A 19642-nucleotide genomic window follows, 5' to 3' on the forward strand; every position below is an offset into this window, starting at 1 on the left:
TATGGCAGAGTGGCCCGACGGAAGCCTCTCCTCAGTGCAAGACACATGAAAGCCTGCATAGAGTTTGCCAAAAAACACATGAAGGACTCCCAGACTATGAGAAATAAGATTCTCTGGTCTGATGAGACCAAGATTGAACTTGTTGGCGTTAATTCTAAGCGGTATGTGTGGAGAAAACCAGGCACTGCTCATCACCTGCCCAATACAATCCCTACAGTGAAACATGGTGGTGGGAGCATCATGTTGTGGGGGTGTTTTTCAGCTGCAGGGACAGGACGACTGGTTGCAATTGAAGGAAAGATGAATGCTGCCAAGTACAGAGATATCCTGGAAGAAAACCTCTTCCAGAGTGCTCAGGACCTCAGACTGGGCCGAAGGTTCACCTTTCAACAGGACAATGACCCTAAGCACACAGCTAAAATAACAAAGGAGTGGCTTCGGAACAACTCTGTGACCGTTCTTGACTGGCCCAGCCAGAGCCCTGACCTAAACCCAATTGAGCATCTCTGGAGAGACCTGAAAATGGCTGTCCACCAACGTTCACCATCCAACCTGACAGAACTGGAGAGGATCTGCAAGGAAGAATGGCAGAGGATCCCCAAATCCAGGTGTGAAAAACTTGTTGCATCATTCCCATGAAGACTCATGGCTGTACTAGCTCAAAAGGGTGCTTCTACTCAATACTGAGCACAGGGTCTGAATACTTATGACCATGTGATATTTCAGTTTTTCTTTTTTAATAAATTTGCAAAAATTTCTACATTTCTGTTTTTTTCTGTCAAGATGGGGTGCTGAGTGTACATTAATGAGAAATAAAATGAACTTTTTTGATTTTGGCAAATGGCTGCAATGACACAAAGAGTGAAAAATTTAAAGGGGTCTGAATACTTTCCGTACCCACTGTATATGTGTGCGGCTACATGGTATGGAGAATATGAGAGATGTCAGTTCGGCCTCTCTTCCTCTATTGGCAGTGTAAATTAGATTTGAACCAACATGCCTTGGACACCAGGGGAAAATATACCTATCATGGCTGACTAACTCATCATGGCTCAATGCACTGAAGCTCGGCAGATCAAGGGAGTGTGAGTGTGTGCGGGTGTGTTTAAATCTTAATGGACCTGGCCCCCTGAAGGTCAGTGAAGAGCCAGCAGGGACTCTTTCGTCTGCTGCTAATGGCGTATTAATGATTCAAAGGTGCTTCTGTGTCTCATGAGCACAGGTGCCCACCCAAGCACCCCTCTGACACATACGCCCACCCAACCACCCACAGAGACACTCACAGGAAAAAGTCACATTTGCTACATAAAGAACGAAACCATTAAACACACATATTAACGAGTGAGACAGGCAAAGACGAAGCGCTTGTGCATGTAGACGTGTTGTTTTCTGTAGTGCATTACTGTGTGGTGAGAACAAGATCCACAGGTCTTAAATTGCAGAATACAGATTTCATTAACAGGCTATGGTGGATTATCCCTCAGCTAACAGCTTGTGTGATAAACTTTTTTGACAGGTAATTAATATGGCACTAACCACAAGAAAGAATGAATTAATTTCAGGCTAATTATATCAGGCATAAAAGGGATTTATATTAAGAAAGCTGAAACAGAATGTGTCTCTCAAGCTGGTATGTATGAGGTAGTTATTGTGTGATTCACCATGCATGTGATAAGTCCACCACTGAATTACTTAAAAAAAAAAAAATATAGCATTCACATAAAATTCAAGTTCCCTTGTTAGAGCAAGAAATCTTTCAACATTTCTAAACCAGCAATTTAATTTGGCTGAAAAAATACATAATGAAAAGAATGAGGTACATCTGCAAAAGTACCTCATGTTTATAAATGACTGGGAGCATCGCTCTGAATTTTTATGATTATAATTGTCTGAAAGCTGCATTTAAAGTAAATGCAATGCCACAGTTGTGCTGATAATATTTCACCAGTGCTGACCACTTTCTGTGAATCATATTACTGCAATTGTGATCTGTGCAGTGAGTATTTTCCAGTGTCATTTCTTTAGTGTTAACGAGATGGGATTTGTGCGAGGGGACAGTGGTATGTGTAGGGGGAACAGTGGGTTCCCATCCACTTTTGGACAATGATCTTACCTTGAATGTTGACATGGCTGGGTCCCTGTTATACCTGTCTATGGTGTGGAACTTGGACGAGTGGTTGAGCTCATGGTACAACTCAGAATGTCTTTTGCGAGTGTGCATCACTTTCTGGAAGGGAAGAAAGGAAGGGACAGCAAAAATGAACCAAATAGAAACAAAAAAAGGGGTGGGGGGTAATATAAGGGCAGGCAGGAGAACGGGAATGGAAAAAAGACTGAGGGACTGCAGTGATTCCAGCCATGAAAAGTGGTTAGAGAGGGACGCTGACAGATCGATTGAATGCTGGCTCATGCTCATACATCATCCACTTCCTCAGTCTTTAAGTATTTGGCAACTGGGAGTGCTGCAGAGGAGTCCTTTAAGTGAATATTTGGTGAAAATGACAAAAATGCCATCGTCACAGACTGGTGCCTTCTAGCTGATGGTCCTGTTAACTCAGGATTTTGTCTAACTCATTAAATGTCTAACAGATGGGCTAGAATTTACCTCATGTCCTAGTGAAAGGATTTTTGACAAAAAGTGCTTTCCCTCTGTTCAAAATATGTCTGTCTAGAAGGCAGCTAAATCCAGATCTGTAATTCTTTGAGAGGATACTGCATTTGTCGATGCCACCACTGTTGTCTTTCTGTGCTAACAGGCAGTGTTGGAGCTGCTGGGCAGTAGCTAATCGTCAAAGCAGCTTGCTAGGTTGAAAGTGACAGAGGGGCAAGATGCCAGCACTCACAACCGCACACTTACCGGCCAGAACTGGTGCTTAGCACTGACTCCAATTACTTGAGAGTGGGCACTCACATCTCCGCTCAGCTATGAAAGTCTAACAAACTCTTTGTTATGCTTTTTTGTTGCTATGTATTTTCATTTCTTTTGTTGTATTTGATAAATTTCCTTGTCTGGTTCATGCAGTTTTATCATTTCAACCATATAAAATGCAACCTATATACACTATGATTCCCGATAGGTGATCATCTCAACATTAAAGAACACTTAGTTAAGGTTTACTCAGCACACTAAAAACATGGATGTCACCACTTGTTATTTTGACTTGGGCTTGTGATTTAAAATCTGTAATTGAAAGCCTGTGAGAATCAGGTGCTGCATTTGAAAGAAATGGAGATTTACAGTAGGAGGCAGAAGATGCTAATAAAAGATTCTATTCATTTGCTTCCTGGGAAATGTAGGATTTTGGAGCTGGTTGCATACAAGGAACTAAAACTAAATATATCTTCACTTCGGCTGCACAGACCTAGACCATTTCCACTTTAAGTCCAGTATTAACTCACTGGAGTTCCCCTTTAACTTTTAAGAGAAAAGTATTTTTTCTCCTATACAAGAGTCGATTATCCTCTTAAATAAATTTAAAACTACTCATAAAGTTTAAAGTAGATCTTTGACTAAAAGGCTGGGCAAACTCAATTACAGAAAAAAAAAAACATGGTTAAAAATGGGCTTGCTTTCTATTAAATCATGGAAGTGTACACTTCCTTGCTTAAGTGGCTCTCCTATGTCAATCTCTTTCTCAAAAGTCAATAGTCAGTTGATGAAGAGTTTAAATCCAGGAGAGCCAATCTCCTTGTTCATGCAGCAGCCACTAATGATTGTCCTGTAAATTTGCTAGATAGAGTAAGTAAAATGATCAGCCATAGTCACTGTTAGTAGCTGTTCACCACACATCCCTTCTAACTAATCTATATGTCTACAAGGTGAATGTCCAGTCTTTATAGTCATAATGAAACTGTATTGTCACAAAAAGAGCAGCGATGCAAAGAGAGGTGCTGTATTTTCTTACTCTATCAGAGACTGGAGATTCACAGGACATCCAAGTCATTCTAACACAAACATACTCACACACTGCCAACCCATGTCGTTCCAACAGATATAACAAGCCAATCAACTATGGCCACATACGTATCAACCCAGAATTGAATTACTGGTATTCATTCAGACACAAAAAGCAGTCTACCTTGCTGTTTCTTCAACCAGGACGCCTGCAATATTCTGACAGCATAATTTGGTTTAACTGCACATGTTTGTATGATGTTTTTTGTTTCCATGATGTTATGGTAAATTGACACACAGATTGTTTCACTAAGACAGGTAAGGGTTGAGAGTTTTAAGTCCATTGTTGCAGAAACAGCATGCTATGTAAGGTAGGCCTGACACAATTCATAGTTTTAAACGCAAGGGAGACACAGGTGTGGAGGGAGGGGTTTAGCAATGCTTTTTGCTCCTCTGTGCGTTAAGTCCTGGCAGAAGCACAAGAAAGCAGAAACAGGCTGATGACAGGGGATGAGGTCCGAGATCTTACCTCGAAGTCCAGCTCAGAGTACCGTACTCTTTTCCTCTGGAAGAGGAGGGGGGCAGGGGGAGAGAAAAAAGCATCAATGACCACCCCTCGACCATCACTGAAAGTTAGACCTCTTTATCTCAATCTCTTTGTGGATCTCTCAGAGCCATTGTTCAGTAACAAGAGAAAGGCTAATGTGCACTGGCTGCTCAACATGATCCAGATATTCTTACAAATGTCAAAGCAAAATGCAAATTATTCAGTCTATTTCCGCGGAATGAGATTAGTGAAGTGGAAAAACCCAGAATTAGAATTAAATAATAATTTCTCGGCTCACATACTCCCAAATACAATCATTACAACCCTGGCATTAATCATCCTTTTTGCTATTTTTGGAGAATTTGTTGGAGACATTGGGATTAAAGGCGCTGCAGCAAACATATGAGATATGGTTTCCATCTTCTAATCTTGTTTGGACCTCGTTGCTCTCCTCTTAAATGACTCTGTAGCTATAGTGAGTGGCACACAAGCCACCAATTTAACAGCTGCAGACATTTCCAACTCATCTGGTCCTGACATTGCATTGCATTACATTCCATCTCTGACTTCCTATCTGGCTCTCGCTGCCTGCCAGATTTTCATTTGGCAGGGAGAGGAGCTGCTCTCCACAGTTAGTTAAAAGCTGTATTCATTGTCTGGAAGGGCAGAGTTGCTGATCCGATGTTATGGTAGCCAAGGTTTTAAAAGGTAAAGCAATGCAAACAGATAGAGGTAAGTTTCTCCCTGAAATTTTCAATTCATACTGTGAAATCACCCATCACTGCTTAGATAACACAACACTACTGGACTATAGAGGGATCCTTACCTTAAACAGAGAAATTCCGTGATTGAGTTTGCTTTGTAATATGGTAGACATGCAACATGCATATACATGTGCAGTATACTGCATGTTTTGGTGGGGAGACACTAGAAGCAGTCATCAACTCACTCATACAAAATAACAAATCCTTCCTTCCTGTGATTTTCTGTTATGATGGTATAATAGTATATATGGTATAATAGAAATAATCACCAAATAACCAGAGCCACACACTATTTTTCATTTGTTTCCTTCTATTCAGTGTTGTAATTATGTCATAACCCAATCTCAACAGCCAACAGTGTTGATACTAATTAATTTTCAATACTCTCTCCAATTTTTTCTATAGCATGATTACAGGATAACATACCCTGTGAACTGTTTTGCTTTGACTAGATCATTTTGTGTAAAATTTACAAACCTCTAACTAAAATCAACAGTGAAATGAACACTGTGAGTGCCTTCACATGACTCCTCCATTATGCATCACCATGTTCGAATCGGGGGAGTAACATACTGCTGTGATTTAATCTTGGGAGACACGCTCTGATATCCATCTCCAAATCAAGCATATTCAAACAGGGTGAAATTATAGCAGTAAATTACATCCCACAGGTTTCTCTGCAGATTTTTTTTTTTTTTTTTGTATTCATGAACTCAGTTGTAGCTCTTCTGACAGCGACTTCTAAAGACTCGTCCTTAACGTTCTCAGCCATTAATGAAGCATCTGCATTTTCAGTAAAAAGTGTCATTCAGAAGTGTCTTTGATCAACCTTGTGAATCAGCAAACATGGGAGATGAACCAGTGTGTGTGTTAGTGTGTGTTAATGCATGCATGTTATCACGTTTTTGTTTTTGTGTGTATGTACATGTGTGTGAGAGTAAAATTAAGGTGGGCTGAGAGACTTTTACCAGGGGTATTTCCTCTGATCCTGTCTGTCTCAGTCCCTCTGATGTGCCACTTTGTATGATTAGGTGGAGGTATCCCACACATTCACTTACACACTCATTCACACACACACACACAAAGTAAACTAAGAAGAAGGTGTCCATATGTGAGTAATGTTTCAATGCTTTGTCTCAATCAGAAGCAACAAATCCTACTCAGATGCAAATAAGGGCAGTTGTTACAGAAGACTTTAACACACATAACTGCTATTATCAAGACCATGTGTATCAGAAATTGCTTAACTTGTTAGCAAGCAACACTAATGGAATTGTAGAGATATTACACACTACACTGACTGACTTATTCCCAGATCATTTTGTAGTCACAGATATGTGATTTAAGCTATTTAGATATTTGTTAAAGAGCTTTACATGCATACTAAGAGAAAGCCATGTTAAGTAACTGGACCTTTTCTTCCAAGCATGTCCTCCCACTCAATTCACCAGGTGACTTATACAGCCACACCATTGCCACATTCATAGCTTTAAACCATTGGCTCAGGTGAAAGGTGAAAGCAGTGAAGAAACTTCGCCACCACCGGGAGACCATTTCTCTCCTCATTCCTCAACCTCTCACCCACCTCCAGGGATCCTGCTGAGATGCTGGTGTTGGCATTGGTGCTGCCCAGGTTGCGTGGCAGGGTCCTGGTTCTCTCCACTGTAGTTCCCCCTGTCAGAATCTGTCTGACAGATGGCCTCTGGCCAGGCTTCAGCTGGAGTGAATGCCCGTGGGTGTGCATGTGTCCTCCATGTGAATGTACAAGACCACCCTGAGCCATCATGTGGCCGTGCCCATGGGGCATGGTTTTGATTGTCCCATAGGAGCGGTTGAGGTTCATGGTGATGTTCATGTCACCCACACTAGATGGCACAAAATCTGCTGGGTAGGCCTCACTCTCAGCTGGGTGGAGGCTCAGGGGAGACGGAGGGGGAGGGAAGGGAGGATCTTCTACCGTAATGTTGAGAGGCTTGTCCTCGCCCCCCAGTCCCAGGCCTCCTCCTTGGGAGGAGGGCGCTGGAGGTTTGAGACTGACCGTCCTACGAGGTAAGACCATGTAGTCACCCTCCCCTCCTCCACTACTTCCTCCTCCTCCTCCCCCACTTCCTCCGCTTCCAGCACTTCCATCTTGGGAATTATTGGAGGAAGCTGGAGGTCGTGCCCAGCCCAGGCCACTCTCAGTGCACAGGTAGATTGGAGCACCACTGCGTTGCTGCCCCTGCTGCCTCTGCTGATCCACATTCACCTCCTTCTTTAGGGGTGTCTCACTTAACTCATTGAGGCCTCCTAGGGGTGGAACCTTTGCGAAAAAAACAAAACAAAGATTCAGCTGCCACATATGAATTTTTAATAGTAAGACAGTTTGACAGCAGACTCTAAATCTTTTTTTTTTTTTTGTATAGAATTTACACAGAACACTAGTCATCCAGTTTGTCAGTCAGAGTAAAGTAAACTTTAATCCTCCACCTGCACGATAAGATTGGGTGGCGGGATATTCCCAGGGAGGGAGCTGAAGTTGACTCCAACTCCTCCCTCCTGATGGGCTGCGAGTTTGGGATCGTCCTCATCATCCAGGGAGATGCGGGAAAGGGTCCCAGTGATGGTGGCAGGGTTACAGGTGTTCACCTCCTTGAAAATGACTAGAGGGAAGATGTAGGAGACACAAGAAGCCAGGGAGCCAGGAAGAGAGTGATGAACAGGCAAATGATAGGAATACCAGAGTAGGAGTAGTTGGTGAAAGAGGAGAAAAAAAAGGAGAGGTGAAAAAATTGTAAGTGTGGTTAAAAAAAAGGGCACACAAAATATATGGGATAAAAAAGGGGAATGAAATCTGAATGGACAAGACGTTATATTATGCCAAAAAGAAGAACGTTGACAGTTGACAATTTAGGCATTGACCTCGAGGTTTGTTTGGAGCTTTGATGTTGCAGTGAGACAGATTCAATCTCCATAGAAAGGTTTCACTTCTCATTTTGGGCCTATGTGGTTCACAGTAGCTAAGATGAGTTTGTCTCTGACACTGGAACCTTAGGTTTTGCTTCATCTTTCCACATTTGCTGACAAGCCAGGATTTTTTAATAACTTGAAACGAGATCATTAGTGCAAAATGTGTGCCTTCAATGAAATGGAGCCAAATTCCCTCGCTACTGATTTCTGTGCCATAACCCGCTCAACAGCTTATTACTATTACTTGAGTCTGTGTGTATTTATGTAATTTGACACATATGGATACATTTATTTAAATACATGAGAACATGTATTTATTTGGTAATGCAATAACTAAAAGACAGCATTACAACACTTACAGTTGGTTTAGGATACCTTTCATGCATGTTGCTCAAGAATAGATAGATGCTGAACATTTCGAGAATACCTATTTGAAAATTAGCTATGACATGTTGATGAAAGATGATGCTGAATTACAACTAACAATCTATTTTCTCAAATCAAACCATCTGGAAGTTCATGCTGGACATCATGCTCATTCTGTCACCATCAGATGAAAGAATATTTACTCTGTGGCTCCATAATCCAATTCTAGTGCCAATTCTAGACAAAGGCTTGTTGCTCAGACCATATTCAATTGAACTACATTGATGTGATGAAATGTCAGACTATATGCTTGATCAAAAATTGAAGCTGGATCCTCTTGAGTCTGAGCACTGGCTGAGTACAGAACCAAGCATTTTCTCTGTTTTACCATCCCATTGGTGCAAATTGATGTGAAATGACTGAACAGGTTGTTGGAAATCTGACCAATCACATCTGCATCCAACAGTGGAAGCCCAGAAAACAGGCCTATAGACGAATCCAGTGGCTGTTGTACGTGCTGTGCTCTGCAGTGCCATTAATATGGGGGCAGAGTGACCAATCTATATGCACCATCAATTACTTAAGAAAACTACCTATTGACAATAGTGCATTTTGATAAAACACCACTTTACAACAAATGATCTCAACATAAACTACAAAGTCTTGCAACGGGGTTCTCTTTGAGACCAAGACCCTAAATAGTGGAGAGAGGACCTGTCACAGTTGATACTGTACTTCAGTGGTGCAGATTTCTTAGAAACCAAAGAACTATTGATTCCCAACTTAATTTTTATTTGAAAAATTAAACAGGGAAACATGGGGCTTTTGGAGCAGCCAGAACCTGCAGTTTTTTTAGATTATAGACATTGTTTGAGTCACATTCATAGGATTTGATGACTTTATTTAGAACATGCAAATGTTTATTGTACATCACCGTATTATACACTATGTAAATCAAGCTGCCACTGCAGTAATGGTTTGTTAATAATTACAATCTGGATTCGTCTATAGAAATAATTAAAGGCTGTGAAAGAACCAGGCAGTGTTAGGTAGGTCAGTGGAGTGAAAAACTTACATGGGTGTCCTCTCTCTGCAAGGGTGGAGGGGGAAAGTGACTATGTTAATATTTCAAAGCACAACACAGTGTGGTACATTTGTACACAATTTAACTGTGAGACACATACACACAAACACAAAGACACACACCCCCATCATCACAGGTGAGTGAAACAGGTCTGATCACACTGCAGGAGCGTTTTATCATGCAGAATTAAACAGTCACTTCCAAGCATATGCTGGCTGAACACTTACTGGGCAGAATCAGTGTGATTGATAACTCATAATAATTTGTGCGCAACTGTGTAGAGATGTGACATGTAATTTCCTGTCATTTCATCAACATGCACAGCAGGGAGCTTCAAATGTAGAGAGACAGAGGGAAAGAGGAATCAAGTGGAAAGAAGAGCTCACCTGTTTGACATGCCAAGTCCACATCCTTCTCAAAATCAGTCTAAGAAAGAGAAGCAAGGTGGGAAGAGAGAAAATACAATGAGTGTGTGCACCTACATGAACTACTGCACATTAGTAGTAAAATAGGTCCAGTAGGTGATTGGATCTTGAATGGTTAAGCTGTATCCAGTGACTTAAATGCAGAAAGGATCTGTTACCATGGCGATACCTTCCAACTCAGTTAATTAGTAATGTCCTCTACGAGCAAGAAAAAAAAGTTGCCTTAAGTCATAGCCTGATCAGTTTTATTATTTTTTTAATATGAATTTGTCCAAAGCCATCAGTTGAAAGAACAGAGGATGGCACACTCTCGGGCTGCACTGCACATGATGTGTATCGGTTCACAGCAGCAGATCCAAATACAGACTTCGAGTGAGATGAGCAGAACGCCGGTGAGTTTTGCCATGTAGGTAAAGCTACTCTATGCTTCATCAGTCACCTTGCTGTCATTCGAATTGAAACAAGGAAAGAAATTTACAAAACAGCAAAAGTATTATCTGCTGTTCCAGTTGAAACAAAACCTCACAGGCTTCTACAGTAGGAGGGAAAGTTTCTGGGAATAAATCTACAATGTAAGAATACAAAGGTTTTACAGCTCATTCACATCTGTGAACAATATACAAACATTCACATAACACAGTAACCTGCACAGAATATTCAGATTTTATGTAGAGAATGTGTTTCAGGCATAACCAAAAATTATGTGCATTTTCTTCGGTCTGGGACTGAGATGATGTAGTGCTCCTTGAAGCAAATTAGCACTCTCAAAGCTATAAGGCAGCACGTTGAATGAAGAAGAATGGCTGAGCTTAAGTTTTCCTAAACTTTTAGGAAAAGGGAAGCTCATTGCTATGCAGTTGTGGTCTTCCGTTCTCTCGCCATATAGCCTCCTCCTTTCCTCGAAGGGATTCACTTACAAAAGCCTTTGTTTGGATAATAAACTACAGTACAGATCGTAGACAGTAGGCATGCCACAGAGGCGAAGAGGAAGGGAGGAAATGAAAAATTGAAAGAGAGAAGGAGAGAACGTGGAAAGGTCTCAGAGGAGCGGAAAAGCTCTTAGTACGCAAATCACCCGCAGCACCGTAAATGGGCCTCTACTAAATGAACGAATGAGGATATGAATGAAACTGCTCTCTCTTTCTCAGTCTCTCTCATATCCAAATTGAGAAAAAACAAATCATTTTTATTTTACCCATCAACCACTCTCTCTCTCTGCAACAGCCTCACAGGTTAAGTACAGTGAGTCATCAACATCAACTAAAAAGATCATAAGGGAAAACAGTCCTGATGAATAAACCCTACTGACTGAATAAACATTTTGTAGAAAAGGAACAGTCATACAGTAAATCAATGAAAAACTGATACATATAAAAATACATTTTGCTCACTTTACTACAGTATACATCTACAGCTATTGTAACGGTGCAATATGTAATCAAAACAATGACTTTTTCAGTTAAATTAATAGTTTATTTATTTTAAACTGGGAATTAGTCAATAAGAGTGTACAGAGTATTCTCTGTAGTGTAAACATGAGGCTTCCAGCAGCGGCTTCTTAGCTTCACTTAGCATGAACACTGGAAACAAGGTGAACAGCTACCCTGGCTCAGCCTGTAGTTTCCTAAAACATTATATTGTATTTGGCCCTGTGATGGACTGGTGACCTGTCCAGGGTGGACCCCTGCCTTTCACCCAAAGAGAGCTGGGATAGGCTTCAGCTGATCCCTGTGACCCTAAATAGGACTAAGCAGGTATAGATAATGGCTGGATGGATTATATTGTATTTGCTTAATTTGTAGAAAAAAAGTTGTACTCTTGGAAATGCTGGCTAGCTGTTTCCATTTTTCCACTTTTTGTGCTAACTAAGCAAAGCTAACCAACTGCTTTCACTTGCTTTATTTTTGCCATGTTTTTGAGAATGGAGTCTGTCAAATAAGCATATTTCGCTTATATAATATTGTTTTACAGATTGCACCTTTCTCACTCTATGAACTTGACTACCATGTGTTTTCTACAGGTGACATACTGTTTGGCTGCCGCCGTGGTTGTGGCCGTGGTTATGGTTATGGGCGTGGTTGTGCGTATTGTTCAGAATGGGGTTATGCTCATGTGCGTGGCTGAGGGCGTGGGGGTGGTCTAGCCCGGGGTTGTGGTTGCTGCAGGGCAGACCGTGATAACAGCCTTGCTGGCACGCCTGGTGGCACGATGGTGGGAGGGGCTGCAAGTGGCAACCCAACAGGCACGAGGTTGTGCCATAACGCAGAGAGCCACACTGCTGCCCACAGTAGCTCACATTTGGACACTTCTGATGATATCAAAGAAATTAATGGAAAACATCAAGTTAAAATGTTAGAGGAGGACACAAGCAGCGTTCTGGAGGAGAGCACTGAGATTTGATCACAGAATATATAATTTTTGCAGAGATGGTTTTGATTAAATTTTTCCAAGATATTGTAGCTACAAAACTTATATATTTATGATGCTTTTAAATGCCAAGTGTTTGCTGTAATTAAGATACTGCTATAACTAGTGAAATTATCCATAACAATTAATGTTCTCAGGGGGATTTGTACAAATTTTCAATAGATATGTGCATGATTAAAATCTGTACATATGTAGACAAGAAATCTTTAACCAAACTTTAAATAAGCAGAGTTAGAGTGCAATTGCTCCTCTCGATTATGAAAACAGACAGAGAATATGTCATAATGAGTTCCCTAAACAGAATAATGGCTCCAAAGTTTAATCCTGATAACCTCACAGGGGCGTTCAGGAACTCATAATCGTTACCGCAAACAGGTCTGAGGGAGAAATAAAGGGAATAGAGATGTGAGAGTCGCTCATGCTCTAATAGCAGTAGTGTGACCGTACTGACATTGGCAAGGTAGTTCAAGTCTATATGATTTATCACACTATTACCCACATTGGGAACATGTACTGTACAGCGACAACAAGAATGTGGAAAAATGTATTGATTTTAATTTTAGCAGGATATTATTCATTAATGGCATTTGTTGACAGCTTTTTTTTGTCTTGATATGACACTTTAGGAAGTTAGTTTCAGCTTGAGAGTGAATATGCATTTGTATGAGGAATGAAACATAAGGTGAAAATGCATAATTAATAAACGATTATAAATTCTTCTTCAGGAAAACATGGTTAAGCGCAAAAAAAAGAGAGAGAGCCATGTATGAGCATGAGCCCTTATTGATGGACAGTCTATTGGATTCGAAGCTTATGAAAATCTTCAGCTTGGTTTAATGTTAGTCCAAGGCTAGTGGATTGCAATGTGGGATGAAATGGAATGCTATTCACCATGATCTGCACCTGTCCATTCTTGCAGGAGTCTGGTGAGTTTTCGCTGTCGTCCTTACATCCCCCCATCCGACAGCGCACTGCATCCTGCACCTGAAGGGAGGAGTAAAAAGGATGAGGGAGAGGAAGGATGAATACAGAGAGGAAAGGAGCGAGGGTAGGGGGAGAATGATGAGGGAGAGGATTGGGTAATGCAAAGGAAATAAGTTAGTGTAGGAACTTTTACTTAAGTTAGTTTGGCAAATGTTGCAGCATGGGGAAATCACTGCTCAGACAGTTTATATTCTTCACTTTATCACTGAAATTACAGATGTTCAGTGAATACTAAATTACGTGAAAATGGCAAAGTAAATGGAAACACCATATTCTTCACAGAATAGCTCACTTTTCAGCTTATATAACAGACGTTGGAGTGGTATATAAAGCACACAGCAATACCACAACAGTATTACAAAGTGGTCTATTTGAGCCTTGGGAGATCAGTGGTGCATAGTCCTAATTAAAACCAACAGCGCAGTATATAGATGTTCTTACCCCTGTGAATTACCAGTGTCATATTATTTTTCTTTATCCGCCCACATAAGGTATCTAAGCAAACACACACACACACGCCAGCCCTCTGTTAAAGGACCGGTTCTTGTAACACAGCTCAGATCAAATGGATCCTTGTGCATTATGTTTTACAGCCAACTCAGAGATTCTTTCCCCCGTCAGGCTCTGTATTATAGATATCCTGGTTACTGGCTGAGAAGCAACATCATTTCTCAATGTTGCTGCTGTCAAATCCCATAAGAATCTCATGGGTGGAAACAAGAGTGCTCATGTAAGAAGTGGTGCAAGAGCAAAGGAGGGCATCTTCCCTCTTGCTGGGTGGTCTCATCTGTGTGCGTGTGTGTGTGTGTGTGTGTGTGTGTGTGTGTGTATGCTGCTACAAATGGAGTGGATTGGAGTAGCATCCATGGCTGATTAATACTGCATGGGATATGTTATTGCCTCCATTGTTTCCTTCCGCCTGTCTCTTCTCTTTATGTCCATACTCATCATTAGTGGCATTTGTTCCCCATTCTCCATTTGTGTGTGTGTGCGTCGCACCCAGCGTAGCTCATTTTGACTTCAAAGTGAAAAGCCATTGGGTCCATACAACTCTCTCCATCACCCTCTGCTTTTTTTCTTCCATTATCTTTCCTCCCTTTCTTCTGTCCTTATTTAAATGATAATTCTGGTTTATTTCAAACTGCCATATTTCACATAAACTATATACAGGTAACAGGTATTTTTACCTGGAGATAATTATCCAACACTCATGTAACATTTTCTCTTGGCTATCATTGTAATTTTGTCTGATAGCAGGAATGTAACCCGTAATACTGTTTATTGCTAGTGTGATCCACATGTTGTAATTCTCACTGTGAAATAAAAACCCTGCTGAAATGTTGAAAAGCACCACAAAATCATTTATTGTAGCTACACCACTGCAATCACTTTCATCTATTTTGCCAAATCTGGAATCAACAGGTTCCACTTCCTACAGCTATGTTTTCCTTGTCATTCAGCTGTTGAGAGCAGTAACAACAGGAACATCCCCAGCTCCCTAAAGAACCTTTTCTTTGGGATGGTTTCATTGTCTTCTCTCTCTGCCTCCATCTTCTCTTCCATTTCATTTAGCTCCTCATTTCTTTACTCTGGTTCAGATAAACACAATCAAGCATCTAAGATGAAATGACTCATCCTAATAATATTCATGCTGCATTTAGTTTTTTGAGTTTAAGGACTGTGTAGTCACAGTGAAAGTCACATAAGTGAAATAAACAGTGGGTGTGGATGTAAGACTTATGGAGTTTAGTTCATATAATATCATATTTTGTACTTCTCTCATCTTCTTCACTGTTAAAACTTCATCATTCTCCTCCTTGCTACCCCCCCCCCCCCACATTTGGCACTCCCACCTTTCTGTAGCTACAGTACAAAGGATTTACACTCAGTCTCTTTCAGGGGGATTTTCATACATTTACAATAAATAATTCCTGGATTTACTGCACCCTGATCCCTGCTGCTTTTGTGATATTGATTTAATGCCAGCTAAGCATTCCCAGCATTTAAAAAATTCACTTACACTACGCAGTGCATTCAGTATCATAATGATCTCTTTGACATAGGTTAGGCAGTCTATGGTGAACATGCATCAGCAACACGAGACATATTTACAGTTATGGAAAACTGATGACATTGTAAATCTGCTAATTGCAACTAGCGCAATTTGGAATTACTGCACAGGAAAATGAGAGTGTGTGTGTATGTGTTGATGTGTGTAAATGTCTGTCTCAAGGGCATGAATACATGTATGTGCATAATGAGTTTATAATTTAGCATCCCTGGGGCACAGTAAAGCCTGTGGAAAATAGGCACTAAGGGGTATTAGTTAGGGACTTATCGTCTTATTCCTTACAGCATCTTAAGTAAGCTCCTTAAAGCAGCCTTGGATCAGATGGGCAATACAGCATTATCATAGCATTATGAGAGGAAGCATTGCACGCGCAGGATTCACGAAGCTGCTTCGCTAAAACTGGACTCACCTCTCGGCGCATGGCACAGTGGACGGTGATAATGACAAAACCTTGGACAGAGTCGAAGACGGCAAAGAGGACCTGGAGCAGAAAAGTCATATCTGATTGTCATCTGTCACATATTGTTAAATTACTGCAGTTGATTATTACAGGCTAAATGTTAAGACCTGAGATGTCTCAGCATTTTTTTAAGCTCAGTTTTCAGTGGCAAATCTTTGCATCACTGATTTCATAATTTTACACACTATTCCTCTGGTTCATCTGGAAAACCCAGGTGTCAGAAAACATGTCTTCTGTTACCATGACAACCAACAACTGTGAGAGACTGTCACAACTTTTAATGGAAATATAAGTTTGATGCTTTTATCTTTTGTTGTGATACATTTCAAAAGTACATGGATAGTAATATAAGATATGAGATCATGTGAAGGGCTTTTTGAGGTGGGGGAAACTGTGGGAACCGCTGTATTATCCTTCGTTACTATTAAAATATAGTTAGTAGAGAAACTGACAGAAATCAGTCACTTGAGTCATGTTTATTTGTAATAAATCATCAGTCATTTATACTTTAATTCACAGACTGTTACGACTCATGACCACTCAAATTTATACATTAGTCTGCTCATTATTTAACACAGTTTAATGTGTACTCTGTTATTTCTTCGGACTGTTCTCTATTAATCATTCAAGGCTCAATCTATTTTACGGAGAAATGAGATAAAATGTCAGTGCTTTCTCTTTACAACTTTTTATAGCTGCTTTCCTATGATGATGGGTCACAGGAGTGTGTTAGTCTCACTATGTGAATGTCTGTTGATGTTGTGAGACATATCACCTGGAAGAGTGTGGAGCGTCGGTCGGTTATGGCCAGCACTGCTGACATCCAGGTCAATGCTAACAGAGGAAGAACCACACAGGAACTCCACAGAGAGGCCCTGTCAGAGAACAAAAAGGAGGCAAGAACAGGGGTAGAGGAGAGGAGAGAAGAAGGAACAAGGGATTCAGTCTCAAACCAGACAGGCCAGGTCTACTAAGTCATATTACACCACTTCTCTCTCTCATACACACATGCATGCACATGTACACATACATATTTGTTTTTCTCTCTTGCAGGGATTTGACATGACCATAACTGCTACTTAACCAAGTCACCCCCCCCTAAAGTTTTGTGATTTACATGGTGGTGAGTAACACCAGAAGGCGCATACACACCCACCCACACACGACACACATCAGTCATAGGTTCAGTGGTGGGCAATTTACAGCTGAGTGTCACACTGAGGTTTGTAGAGTTAATATTCCAACTGAGATGTGAAGGATGATGTGTAATCATGTAGATAGTTGAGACTGACAATTGCTCAGAATTACATGGTAGATGCTCACTAAGTGTCATGCTTGCGGGCTATGAAATGATAGGCAGAGATCCAACAGGGAGGGAGAAGAAGGGGCATTGACAAGTACTGACACAGGGGCTTTTGAGGAGTAAGCCTCTGTGTGGTCCACACCAATTTAAAATGTTCATGCTGTTTGAGCACATATTCATGGTTTTATAGCCATCAGTCTGACAGATGGACAGGTTTAGCTGGTTACACTGAAAAATATAAAGTATGCATGTCCTTGTAGAGGATCTAAGGCATGTAAGGAGTTTAAAGAGCAATACAGTTCAGTACAGCAACAATAGCAACCTGCATCCTGTGTAAAAATAAAAAATAAAAAGCACTAACACTGCAGTTGCACCTTGCTGTACATAGTAAGTATTTTTTAATGAGCAGTTATATTTCAAACTGCTACAAAGTCATTTGGGAGAAAAAAATGTGTGAAAAGCCCAGAATTGCTTTGTCACAAATTTCAAACGGTGGCTATTTCATCCTAGAAAGAAATTCCCAAGTAATAGCCTTTATCAGGACACTTGGGTAAAAGTAGACCAGGCTTAATATAAGACACAGCTACAGAATTAAGGAGTGTGTAGTACTAGATAGTATAACATGTAAGCTAAATTTGGCATATCCTGTTTGGTTATGGCTTAACAATGAGGATTTCTGTAAGCAGATTATTTGAATGACCTTTCAACCAGATAATACACTGCAAGCAGCAAGAAGAAGTGGAGTAATTTGAATATAAATTACCAAGTCTAACAGACTCTACGTGTATTCAGAGAGATTTGGACAAATGTGAAAGCAGGAAATTTGAATGAAACATAAAGTCAGTAATGGACATGTGTGGGACCAGTGACAACAAAAAGATAATACAAATTTGTGACTGCAAATAGGGAGTCTCATCCCATTGCCCTTCAATCATAGCATCTAACCATGCTCCAACTATAAACAGAGTGTCTGCTTCAAACAGAACACTTTTCCAAAATCATTTCCTGGGAAATGTCCTTAGATTTTCCTAAAAATGAGCCTGTATTTACTGTGTGTAAGACCAGTGCAACTTGCTACTAATTGTAAGTGAGTGTTCTCTGGCTTTAAGATAAAAACTAGGACATTACATAGCAATTAAAAAAGTAGCAAATAAATTGATATGAATATCCTTTAAACCTTCTTAAAAAATAGTTATTTATCACTTCATTAATTCTTGATTAGACAGAAAGTGTGTGATACTGAATCTTTTTATAGTCTTTTTATTTAACTTTTATGTATTTATCTTTATTTCACCTGCCTGGTTTGTGGAATTTCAGTAGAAATATCTTTTTAAGTGGAACGTCTTGGAGTGTGTTTTACTTGTTTATCATCATACCGGTTAGAAACACAGAAATAACTGATTAAACTAATGAAATGAAGCTGGCCGACTGGCAGTTCAAAGTTAGGACTGATTAAAATAAAGTCAAAGAGAGTGGGGGAAACCTGTGACAAATGTCCACAGACTCAAATTATCGGCTCGGCTAAGGAACGTCACAACTACACAATTTCGTAGATTTTTTTCTTAATAACTCAAACATGACCTGTAGCTACTTGACTGTGGCGACACACACAGTTAAACATAAAGCATTACTAAACAGGTGGGAGATTTTTTTTTAGAAATAGACTAAAATACAAATCAATGAATGCAAAACTGAGGCCAAGGTATCCTGACTTTTAGTCCTTTATATGAGACAGAATTAGGTACCGGCAGCTACAATTTCAACACATAAATGCCACTGGGACATTATATATTTAATTTAATTCCATTGTTCCATTATCTAATTAGATTTGAGTATCTTAAATGAAGTGTTAAAGGTAATGTAGTCCACAAAGTCAATTATTATAATATATCTGACACCAACACTATAACAGCCTTCCTGACACTGTACTACCCTGATACAATCCTGTGCTATAAAAACAGGGTGACACAGGTCAGGTTTGTTCTGTATGAAAAATCTGCTTGGATCATGTTCTCATTAAACAGTGGTGGCTTGAAGTGCTTGTTTTTCCTTTCATTGTGTTTTTTTTTTTCTTTCTTCCAGACAAGTCTGTATGCTGTCCAGCATCATTACCGACAGCTAGAGAGGATAAGGATGGAGGAGAGAACGAATGATGGAGACACAGAGAGAGGAAAAAAGAGAGATGAAGATGGACTAACATGGCACTGCTGGCAGTCGAGCTGGACAGAGCGGTGCTCGAGATCACGCCACACTTGGAGCATTTCAGGAGCAGTCGGCTACGCGCCTCCGCTGGGACACTTTAGGACATGTGCACACATGCACATATACACACGACCATGTGGGAAGGACAGAGGGGAGCAGGGTGGG

The 19642-nt window shown here is 40.4% G+C and overlaps 1 protein-coding gene across 1 annotated transcript in view; it reads right to left on the minus strand.

Annotated features, from left to right (window-relative positions):
* The window catches only part of adgrb2 (adhesion G protein-coupled receptor B2), a 138668-nt gene that overhangs the window by 15555 nt on the left and 103471 nt on the right, over positions 1-19642 (minus strand). Inside the window, exons 23-33 of the mRNA XM_026300500.1 lie at positions 19474-19572; positions 16748-16847; positions 15922-15993; positions 13349-13441; positions 12060-12338; positions 9992-10031; positions 9597-9611; positions 7676-7848; positions 6792-7508; positions 4425-4460; positions 2114-2227 (exon numbers count right to left, since the gene is read on the minus strand). Coding sequence (XP_026156285.1) covers positions 2114-2227; positions 4425-4460; positions 6792-7508; positions 7676-7848; positions 9597-9611; positions 9992-10031; positions 12060-12338; positions 13349-13441; positions 15922-15993; positions 16748-16847; positions 19474-19572 — 1738 coding nt within the window. The remainder of the gene's footprint in view (positions 1-2113; positions 2228-4424; positions 4461-6791; positions 7509-7675; positions 7849-9596; positions 9612-9991; positions 10032-12059; positions 12339-13348; positions 13442-15921; positions 15994-16747; positions 16848-19473; positions 19573-19642) is intronic.

Source organism: Mastacembelus armatus, chromosome 11, assembly GCF_900324485.2.
Source record: "Mastacembelus armatus chromosome 11, fMasArm1.2, whole genome shotgun sequence".
Taxonomy (NCBI): domain Eukaryota; kingdom Metazoa; phylum Chordata; class Actinopteri; order Synbranchiformes; family Mastacembelidae; genus Mastacembelus; species Mastacembelus armatus.